Consider the following 12,105-nt stretch of genomic DNA (forward strand, 5'->3'; position numbering starts at 1 on the left):
CTATTAAAATACAAGTTAAGCAACATATTTTCCTAACTGTTCAATAGAGGCAAACATAATTCTACTTCCATAATACTGAAATATGCTGAATGCTTAGTATTGGATAAAAAGCTCGGATGAAGCGTAACACTATACAACTTAGAAAGAATTTTTGAAATGTCTGTATAAATATAAATCATTTTCTATTGCCATGTCTTAAAGTGACCACCAAAATCACCTTGTTGCAAAGAGCACTGCTTTCCAAATACCCCACAGAAAGCAGATCCTTGCAATAGACTGATAAAGAATAACTTCATGTAAGAACAACATTTTAATGCAGAAATTCAAAACTGACAGACTCTAACTAATCCTAATATAATCCTAGATAGAGCAAAATATTTTTCATCACAATATTTCAATCACTGCCCTACACTAAGCTAAAAATGGAAATTTTGAAACGCCACAGATCATTTCCATTTATGCCCATGACTGGCTACCTGAGCTTTATTTTAAGATAGACTTTAGAGAGTTCAATGAAAATCCAATTTTTATCATAATGTACCTGTAATTATATTAAACCATTACAAATAACTTGATTCACACAAAAGTTGGTCACCTACTACACCTTGTAGGAATAAAAGGCTGAAAGTTTTAAATATGTAACTGAGAGATTACCTCTATCTTTTTCGTAATGACAATATTAACATTTTTTCTGAATAAATGTAAATGTAATACTAAAATAATTTTATCCGTTGCTTATTTCTACTTTAAACATTATTAATCAATAACATGTAAATATGATTCTTTTTCTACATACAGTTATTCCTATTTTCAATTTTACATTTTTTCCCCTACCTGTCCTGTTTTATAATGCCTTGCAAACTGGTTAACCACTCGATAGTCATTTGCAAAGTACTCCATCAGAATAGAGGGAACTTCAGCAAAATCAGTAGCACATCTGGTTCCTAGAGGTAGAATAATTGTACACATTAGCATTTGCTATTTCCACTAACACAAATAGTTAACTCTTCCCAAAAGGTTTTGCAACTTTCAGTTTGGACTTTTGGTGAACTTTAATGTTCTTCCATTTATTAAGTCAATATTTTATTTCCATTATTGGACATACAGCCAGAAAAGCTTCATTATGATCCTACACATTTTACTATAAATCACAAAGTAAAACAAAATATTTGAACAGCTGGGTGAGGCACCTTATAAAGCTCTGGATCACACCCTTTTTAAACTAAACCAGACTGTAGCCAAACTGGCCCTACATGAAACACCAAATCTATTTAAGTGTCCTAAACCTAAATTAAACTACAATGTAAATAAAACTCTGCCTTAATCCCATTCACAGTTACAAGTTTTAAATTCCATCTGTTTGCTGAGCTTATTTATGCTTTATATTAACCTTGCTTTATAATACCGAGTCATTCATTCAAGGAACACTCTTGCAGATTGAAGACGTTCTATGTAAGTGCAATGAGGTAATATCCTAGCTGGTACTATTTTCAAAAAGCACTTTCCCAAAAACCTTATTTACTCTAATCTTTATCAACATCTTACCCAATGGAAGTTACTAAAAAGTGTAACACACAGCCAAATCAAAGCTGAATTTCTAATTTCTGTATTAAAGTTAGCAATGTAAATGTTGTTGCTCTACCCCCCACTGGGTCATCACCTCTATCCATGTCTGCCAGAGACAATGTCATTCAGAATTAGTGTTAAATTCCAGTATGCTTTTACTATTTTTTGAAGATAAAGTTCTAGAAGTTCTTAAAAGCTTTCCTTTGACCCCTACAAATCTTTCTCTAATTTTTAATCTTAACTTATAATCTGTTTACACTCAATAATTCACCCTGATACTGCTCTTTAGTATAAATAGAATTTATCACACTGGTTTTTACCTACTAAATTGAGAGAAACTATACTCTCTCTAAGCCATCATTATCCAAAGGCAAGAGAAAATCTAAGAAACTACCCATTCTAGTTCTTCTCTGGACCTGCTGCAGTTAGAATTAATCTTCAGACTAGACACATGAAAAGAACATAACCAAACATTGCACGAGGTTTCACCAGTACCTTCACCATTCTAACTCTGATGTAATTTCAAATCACATTGGACCTTTTCACAGACACATTAGCTATATGCACTTCTGCACTGACATATAAAACTGTGATTCTCCTTGTCCACCACTGCTGAAAAATCCATTTGATAGCAAAAATTCTCCTTATATTCTGAAAATGCATGATCTGTACTGAGTAGTTCTGAGTTAAAGAAAAGCAAGGCAAGAGAGAGCAGGAAAGATGTCAAATTACTCAGCTCATCTCAACTAGAATGTCAATTTTTTTGTTCTCACAATAGCCTGTAGTCATCTTGTTTCCATACTTTACCACCCTCATGGTTCCATGAGAGCAGAAAGCCCTAACAGACATCTCTGGGACAAACCCTTTGATTGTTACACATTCCAAATCCATTAAAAGGATTCTCTGCAGAAACAACACCACTGACCTCCAACCTCTAATGGTTCTTTTGCAATGCTAGATCTGGAGTGAAATCCTCTGAGATGCAGAACTGCCTGAAGCTAAGGCAACAGAAAAACCATACACAGGGACTCCTGGAAAGTCTGAGCCTCAAGATTAGCCACTTCCTGCCCCCTTCAAGAGTCTGACATGCAGACACACATAATTCAGCACAAGAGGAGAACTCGCACCAAAGCAGCTCTTTTGGCCGTATGAGTATTCTTGTAGGTCAAGATGAGCAAGGCTATATGAGTGGAAGGAGTAGGGGAGAGCCCTTAGCTGTCCCAAAGACTATACAGAACTTATATTGAAGGAATTATGCAATGGTCATCTGTTTTAACAATGTCCAGTAGTGACACACTTACAAAACAGTTCAGACAATTTTAATTTTAAATGGGTGACTTAAAAAAAGTGTATTTTGCCACTGGGTGCAAAAGTATCTATGGATAAAACATGAACTGTACCATGGACACCCCTTTGTATCATTAGCATAAAAATGGTAAAATATATTAAAAAATTGTTCTTCAGACAATGGAGTTACAATCTCATCTGTTTGCTTGTGGTTTGTTTTTTAGTTTTTTTTATTTTTTTAAATAAGTAAATGTCTAATGCACTTGAGATTTTCAGCAGAGTATTATAGAAAAGAATATACCAAGCTGTTCACAGGTTAAAAAAAAGTAGCATGCCAAGGAGCCTTGGCCAGCATGGGTCTTTGACCTGTTTACCATAACTGCAGAAGGTTATAGAAGCTAGAGACCTGCCAGCCAATACCCTCATTAATTCACTAATTTTCCTTCATTCATTCTCCTAAGTCATCTCCAACCCAGGATTCATTGTGGTTTCACACTAGGGACAATCTATTTCCCGACCTCCAACTATTCCAATGATTATTAACTCCACATAAGACAAACTTGCAAGAGAGGATACCACTAACAGAATAAAGATCAACAGCATATAAAGAAAAGATATAAACACCTAATTCTGACTAGAAAAAGAATATTCAAGTGTTGTTTGGTTGAGTTTTACATAATGTCTGAAGATCTGATACTTTATTCTCAAATCATCAAGGGTATAGAACTATTAACATGACAACCATTTTTGGTTCATATTCTTTTTATTTGTTTGTTTTGTTCCATCTATTTATTTTTTTTTTAATCTACTCCTTTCTTCTGGACATTAAACATTTGACTAAAACAAACAAAAAAAATCGCTATTATAACTTTCTTACCAGTGACATGCTGGTACCGAGTTCTTCCCAGCATAGAATGCATAGCATGTCCCATTTCATGGAAGAGATTCTCCATCATGCCAGGACTTAGCAGCGTTGGTGCACCCCTTGCTGAATTGGGAAGGCTCAGCATAAGAACAACTACAGGGAGCTGGTACTCTCCATTCTCCTTTAGCCTGCCTCCTCGAACTGTAAAGTGACAGTCCTTTTCAAGGTAAAAGCAAACATTGACAGCCAAAGTCATTATATCAATGAGATTAAAACGATGATTAAATCAAATTAAAGTGTTAAATCAAACCTGAACATATACTCAGTAGAACACAAGTAGAATTTAATGATCATTAACAGTGTTGCTCAACAGCAGCACTGTTTCTCCATCCTTATTATATGGTTCAAGTTCATAAGGAAATTATTTTATTCCATAAAGGAAAGACTGTGTTGCTTTTAGAAAATAAAATTATTTCTTTATGTTTTAGAATTATCAAAACCATTCAAATTTTCTAACAGGTATCACTAGTGCCAAGAAATTTACTGATGTGTCAAATCCATAATTCACAGATTAAGTTCTCTCCTCATCCTTCAGCAGTAACTTATTTATAAAATATACCACACAGCACTACTAGTATGTTGTGAAATACTAGCAAAACAGTTATGTATTAAACTACATCTCCTCACTAAAGGTGGTAATTTGCAGATGCTTCTACTGAGTGAAGTGTCTACTGTACTGCATCTACTGCAAATATACTGGCCCTAGGCAGTGACTGAGCCACAACAGATAGAACCATCTACAGTTTTAAGGAGACTTTACAGTAAAAATCAGTTGAGTGAAAAGATTAGAAAGTGTAAATGTCAGATTGTTTCTACTTGTAAACAGTAGGCCAGAATGTAAGTGTTTAAATATCTACCATTTCTCTAAACAGAGTTCTGTGACATTTCATGTACCACAGAGTCTGAATTCAGCCTATTGGGTTATGATTTTTTTAAAATGAAAACTAGCTCTAAAAAATATTTTACCTAAACTCACACATGAAATTACCGACATTCCCTGTTTAAATTTATTTTTAAATGAGGAAAGTTCTACTAACTAATTGAACGTAAATGGCACTAATGCTACAGTTATTACTTATATAAAAGCCAAGCTGAAGTCAGATCATAAATGTTACCTGATGTGGTTTATCAGGTCGCTGAAAGAAGTCACAATAGATGTATCCTAGCAAACCTTCAGTTTCGTGAACAACAGCCTGAAGAAAAAAAGAGTGTCATTTCCATAGTGAAAGCACTGATAATGTGTAAATTGAAGACATAATACTCAAATCCCAAGACTTATAATGAATAAATAACAAACTAAGAACATTTCATATAAAATCTATATGTAATTTTAATTGGGAAAAAAATGTACAAAATTCACATCTTGTATCTCAAACTACAGACATTTCTGCATTTTACTCAAAACTAGCTAGTCACAGATTAGTATTAAAAGTACTTTATGTGTTAAGCACTGTTTGTAGTCTCCAAATGACAAACAGAAGCTGATTTAGCATGGAAATAAAGATAGAGATAGTAAGGAGTAATAATAAATCGACCCACAGTATATAAAGAACAGCATCTCTTGCTGGAGGCTGAGGATAGAAGAGCAGTGGAGAAGATCTGGCAGTGAATAAATGTAGGAAGACAACAGAGGAACTTGGGAACCTGATGAGTAAGTTATTGCCCAAGTTTTTATTTCCACCCTCCCCTAAAAAGAGGGCAGAAAAATAAAAGAAAAGTAAAAATCAATCTCAAAGTAAAGATGACTTACAGAGTAAAAAAAATGAGGCAAAGACACGGGACTGCTAGGACACACACCTACAGCGTTCTAGTTTGAAACTAAATAAACTTACAGGGCTCATTCAGAAAGGTGCAACAATAATCTCCAAACACAGACACTGTTTCTGTTTCACGTATCCTTGACACAGAGCTATTATTAAGGACATAAAATACCGAACATCCAAAAGGCACTTAAAAAGATGATAAAGCTCTTGAGGTCTAACTTCAACTAAAATTAGACAATTAGTTTGTGGTTTTGATAGGCATCCAAGTAATTTTTTTTAGAAATTTGATTCATAGCTCACAGGAATGCACTATCTTGCTTATCTTCCCTTTGGTTTCAGATGCTGAGAACAGGAACACTTACCAACTTTCGAACATCTTCCGACCAAATCTCTCCTCTCTTTGTCTGTTCAGCATAGAGCGAGATCCCTAGGAGCTGACTGAACAAAGAGTTCAAACCTTCCATGCATGCCCCAAGAGAGAAAAATGGACAGTACAATCCAGGATCAATGTTGTACCTAAGGGAATACAAGAATCCCAAACCAGACAGTCAGCAGAGCTACATAAACTACAGTACTCACCTTCAAGCCACAGGATGTCACAAAATACACCACCTCAGTCCAAAGGCCCTCAGTGAGCACGTTTGGCTTTATTCTTTAAATAGCGAAACCAAATTACAGGCACACTGCTTTGCAGTACCTCAATTTTTCTTATATTCAAATCCGGATACCAAATTCAACAGATGTTGACTATGACTTTTAGAAATGTGGTGAACATGTAGCCCAAACAGACCATAGCAACATGATGGGTGGCCAAGCAGTGGCTTTTGATACTCAAGAGGCCACTGGCACTCGAGTGCCTTTCCCATGCCAAGGCTGCATCGTGTGACAGATCAGAAAAACAAGCTGGCTTTGGCTGTGGTGTAAGCCAAATCCTCAGCTAGGGCAGGAAACCAACTGGTAAGCACTGCTGACTCTGCAGTCTTGCCTTTCACTGCAGCAACAGAGTAGACAAAAAACACCAAGTAGACACAACCACCTCCCACACAAAAAATTACACCTCTGGGGACTCTCTTGAACCATGTAGAAAATGTTGAACCATGTAGAAAATACCTTAACAGATGTGAGCCACCTGAAAATTTTATTACGTGACATGGATTTCAAACATGGCCAAGCTTCCTGAGCCTAACCTCAACAAACAATGCTCAACATGATGTAGCACAGAAGACACTCATAGGGAGGAAGACATCATACATCTGCACGCATGCATATAAACTGAGAATGAACAAAAAATTCAAGAAGTAGTTCAGAGATGTATGCACTCTGTAAAAGGGTTTACACTCCCTGAGACTCTGACTGTAAAAAGTAAACACACTACAAGCGTATCAAGCAAATAAATGCTTTGCAAAATTACACCTTTCACAAGCCGATCAGCACCACACAACTCATTTGAGACAACAGCAAAATCAGAAGTGGAATCTGCTTGTAGTTGTGTGCGCACCCCAAACAGCAAAACATACTCTTGCCTCATTTCATATACAAAGCCCAAGTGTTATTTTATACCATTTTCGAGGGTCTCACGGTAAAGACTGTTTAACCCTAGATAATCGCAGTCACTGAAATTTAAACATGCATCAGCTAGACTACAATAGCTGGACACCAAAGATGGGAACCATGCTGTTTTAAGGCCTGTAATCAAAAGGTTTAGTTACAGAGCAGTTGTGAAAGAGCCAGCTGTCACTACCCACACACTCACCCTTCCTTTCCACTCCCATAGAGAAGACCTGAAAAAAAAGCCCACTGGGGATACTTCATTTGCCAAAATGCTGCTTAAAACTGCAGCTCTGCCCCTGAGCTGTGAGGCACAGCAGGATGGGGTTACTCCTCTAAGCCACGATACGGTGAAGTACAAGATTTTGCTTATTTTCACACAACAAATGCAAGAAGCTAAAGCCAGTGTATTCCATTCCATTCTATTTTAAACTATACTAGAACATAGAAAATAAAGCAGATTTTACATCTACCATACTGACACACTTTTTCAAGAACTTCACGCTTAAATTCACACACTGCACGCTTCCATATGCATGTTTTCCTTCTTACTCAAACAGTCATCACATGCAAGGAAATAAGCCTGATATAAATCACTTTAAATCAAGTTAGATAAAAAGACTGAAAGCAAGTCTCTAAAAGCAGAAGAGATGAGTTAATTTTCATATAAGCCACAGAAATCTGGAGCACAAAGGACACTGATTGACACACAGAGCTCCCCCTTCCACCCCCAAGTACAGAATTACAGGGTATGTGTTGAATATCCTAAGAATTTTTAAGTCAGTAATTTCTAAGAACTGCAATGCTTTCAACTGTGGTGTTTTTTGGAAGGTTTTAGCAGGTAAATCTCAGATGTCTCCACACTTTTATAGAATCCCCAAGTGATCACTTTCTGCCCAAACTGTTACCATGAAAACTGAAACACACCACAAGCACTCCTGATTCTGCTTTGAAGCTCTCCCTGCATACAGACTACAAGACCTGTTAAAACAACCCTTCTTTTGACAGAAAATCATGATAAGCTCCACAGTAGTTTAGAACTGTTTTTTGTCTTATCACTTTAAAGTCTTGTACTATCATCCTGCATGCCACTATGAATAGTAGAGTTTTCCATTTATAATTCAAAGAATTGCTTCTTTAACTAATATCTGGCTACAAAAGTACTGTCTCAATACATACCACAGACAAGCTCAAGGGGTTTCATTGCACAAGGGCTCTTTGAAGGGCTTTTTTGCTGAGTGCATTTCAATCTGTCCTGTCAAAGCTATGCTTATGTGCAAAGCCTGCACACCTTCCCTCCCCAGATGTCCAGTGTCATCCAGAGTTCCCATGCCATTTTCTCCCTTCCCAGTGGGAGAAGACAGACAAGCACATGGGGTATTTCAAGAAAGAACCCATACGATACAGTACTACAAACACACACTTCAGTAAATAAAAAATTCATACTACCAACAGCTCACATTCATAATAAAACATCAGATTTTCACAGCTGTACAAAATTAAAACATGTAACTCCCAAGAGTGAGTTCAACTGCAGGATAAGAGAACATGAAAATAATAAGAAATTAAAGAAGAGCACCCTTGAAAACATTTCATGAAATTAGATTATTTTTACATAAGAAACAAGAAAAATCAAAAGATATGTAGAGACTGCTCAAATCTAAAGAGCAGAATGTTTTTTGACAGATCAGCTAACCCTGGAAATGGTTTCCAAGTACATGAAAGACAAGAAAGTTACCAGAAGCAGTCAGCATAGATTCACCAAATGCATGTCATGCTTAAATAACTTGATAACCTTATATGATGAAATAACTGGCCTGGCAGAAAAGGGGAGGACAGTGCATGTCACCTCCTTGGACTTCAGTGAGCCCATTGACACTGTCTCCCACAAGATCCTTGCAGAGATCCTGCCAATGTATGGGCTGGATGAGCAGACAGAAAATTGGCTGAATGGCAGGGTCCAGAGGGAGGTGATTAGTGTCACAATGGCTGCTTGGAGGCCAAGAACCAGCAGCGTGCTCCAGGGGTCATTACTGGGTCCAGTCCTGTCCAGTCATTGGCAGATAACACCAAACTGTCATCCAAACTGGGAGGAGTGGCTGATATGTTAGAGGGTCTTGCTTCCAGCCACCAGGACCTTTACAGGCTTACAGGATAAATGGGCTGATAGGAATTTCAAGAAGTTCAAAAAGTTCTTTCATGTACGTGGGGAGAACAACCCCAGGCACCGGTATAGGCTGGGGGACACCCAGACCCAGCAAGAAAGGAATTTTGTGGACAGGAACCTGGGAGTCCTGGTGGACAACAAGTTAAACATGAGCCAGTGAGGGACCCTCACCACAAGGAGGGTGAATGGCATCCTGGGTGCATCAGTAAGAGCATGGCCAGCAGGCTGAGGGAGGTGATCCTTCTGCTCTACTCAGCACTGTGTCCCGTGTTGAAGGGCTGTGTCCAATGCTCGGCTCACCAAGAAAAGAGAGACATGGCCACACTCTTCAGCCTGAGAAAGAGAAGGCTCAGAAGGATCTTAATAAGGATTATAAACTCCTGAAGGGAGTGTGCTAAGAGGACAGAGCCAGGCTCCTCTCAGTGCTGCCCAGTGACAGGACCACAGGCAAGGGGCACAGAACGGAACACGAGATGTTGCATCTTAACATCAGGAAACACTTTTATCCCAGTGAGGATCAGCAAGCAGTGGCACAGGTTACTCCTGGAGGCTATGGAGTCGTGCAGCTTGGAGATACTGAAAAGCTGCCTGGACATGCTCTAGGGGACTCTGCTTGAGCAGGAGACTGGACCAGATGACTCTGGAGCAAGTTTCCAAACTCACCTATTACGTGAAGATGTCCTATGGAACCTAGGACTAAGAGCACACAGCTGCAATATGAGATAGATTCCAGCTTTATCAGAGGAAGACAATGTTCCATACTAACTGAAAAGGATTACGACATTCACCTGAAATACTGGATTAATGTGTTTGCTGGAAGGGTGGAAAAAAACAGCCTCTGCAACTAATTTTAATTTCATTTCTATCAAACACAGATACATACTAGCAGGAGAAAGCAATGATATTCCTTTGTGAATAGAACAGCTGACACCAATATACTGCAGAGAGAAGATCAATGCCTACTTCTGCCTCATTCTCAGCACTCCTTGAACATGCACAGTGTCCTTGTGACTGTACCCCAGGATATAAAGGATGGGAAGAAGGCTTTCTGATAAGTACTTTGTAATATACTGTCAGTATCCTAAGTGGGGTGAGGGGTTGGGGTGGTGGCAGGAAATCAGTCTGTAATAGTTTTGTCCTTTGAAAAAAGCATGATACTCATCTACCCCCCCAGAAAAACAGCAGTAACAGACTATAATGCCTTAAGGCAGACTCCCCACAGGAACTAGCCCCCTACTCTGGTTACTGTTTCAAGATGTCACAATCTTGACATTTTGAGTACAATGAGGTTCTGACTAAACAACCCCTTTAACAGAAACTACACCAAGTTAACGCCAGTCCCTTCTGGTAGAACACTGTCAGGATCAAACCTCTCCCACATTTAATGAAAGATGCGTGTTAATGTTTTTCTTGCCAATGGAAAATCTAAAAAAGTTTTGGAAAACTACATTTTTTATGCAGAACACCAAAACAAAAATGCTTTTAGTTCTGATCTCAATTGTCCATTTCTGCCTTTCCTATTACACCAGTGTGCAAAAAAAAATCGAAGCTGAAGTTATTGAAAAATCCTCAAATAACAAGAGTATTTTATGCCACAGACCCAATACTTAAATTACTTTTGGACACACGTGGCAGCAGCCAGTGGAGATTATTATACCTTATCTGGAATCCATTGTTTGTTTGCTAGCCAGTGCAATGTCCTAGGAGTTACGGAGAAAGGGGTTAAAACCCATAATATAGTGAAATTATCACAATCAGATAATAATTACCAATTATATTTCAAAATGAGAACTGGTTACTGAAAAAAAAAAAAAAAAGCTACTCCTCCGAGAAGTGCGTAATGCATCTTCAAAAACCGTTGTCTACATACCAGCCTATACCCACTAAGCAGTAATCATTCCAGACACCAAAACACAGATTCAATTCCCAACTGAATTCGGTCCTACCTCATACATGAACTCTATTTTCACAAATTAAGTACAACCGACCATAACTGAAGAAAACCCAACCGCAAACTTGCACTGATTCCAGGAAAACTTTCTCTTTGGGCTTACTTAGGAACAGTAATTAGCCAAAACCTCAACCTTCTGAAACTGATGTTCTATAACCAAAACCTCAGTTCTTGGAATTATTACTGATAGATGATCTCGCCTTTCAGTGGCAAGAGCAAGCATATGACTGACTCTTTTCTCAGCCCCCACCTTCAAGCTTTAATGCTACTCTCTGAAAAATAAAAGGTGCAACATTAGGTAAAATTAGAGGACAATGGGGAAAAGGGAAGAAATTCAGATTTGAGCTTTCCCCAAAACTGAAAATACTCGATGAACAGAACAGGAAATGATGCAACCTCTACTAGATGTCTAAAACTTAAATCTGGCATATGGGTGTGGGTAGAAAAGTATTTGGAAGAGTTTACAAAGTAGATGTTCCCTTGTTGAAGATTCTTGGTTGATTTCAGACACTCAAATGGTAGCAGTCATTAACAAGCAACAACTTCATTGTTTCCAGATGACAAGAAAAAAGCATCTCTTAGCTAGCAAATGATTACCCAATCTCAGTTACAGCTTCATCACGTTAGTGGAGCTCCAAGAACACTTTATCCAGGCACAGTATTTTGGCATTCAAATTCATACCAATCTAAAAACATGGTAGCTCAACTTCTTGGCAGCAATGGGGACTGTGATTGTGACAGCAATCCAAACTTCTCCTCCCTCAGTCCTTTGAACAAAAATTCTCATGCTGTTAAAGGGTCTCAGGGTATCTTCACAACACACTCTGATCTGGATCAGATTTTCTAAAGGACCACATAAAACTTTAAGATTAAGACTTCTCTCAATACACTCCTTTGG

General features: G+C 38.0%; 1 protein-coding gene across 1 annotated transcript in view; it reads right to left on the reverse strand.

Moving 5' to 3' along the window:
* MIPEP (mitochondrial intermediate peptidase) overlaps nucleotides 1–12,105 on the reverse strand; it is a 66,263-nt gene that overhangs the window by 32,153 nt on the left and 22,005 nt on the right. The window contains exons 11-14 of the mRNA XM_040056760.1: nucleotides 5,904–6,057; nucleotides 4,894–4,971; nucleotides 3,731–3,935; nucleotides 835–944 (exon numbers count right to left, since the gene is read on the reverse strand). Of these exons, the coding sequence (XP_039912694.1) occupies nucleotides 835–944; nucleotides 3,731–3,935; nucleotides 4,894–4,971; nucleotides 5,904–6,057 (547 nt within the window). The remainder of the gene's footprint in view (nucleotides 1–834; nucleotides 945–3,730; nucleotides 3,936–4,893; nucleotides 4,972–5,903; nucleotides 6,058–12,105) is intronic.

Source organism: Hirundo rustica, chromosome 2, assembly GCF_015227805.2.
Source record: "Hirundo rustica isolate bHirRus1 chromosome 2, bHirRus1.pri.v3, whole genome shotgun sequence".
NCBI lineage: Eukaryota > Metazoa > Chordata > Aves > Passeriformes > Hirundinidae > Hirundo > Hirundo rustica.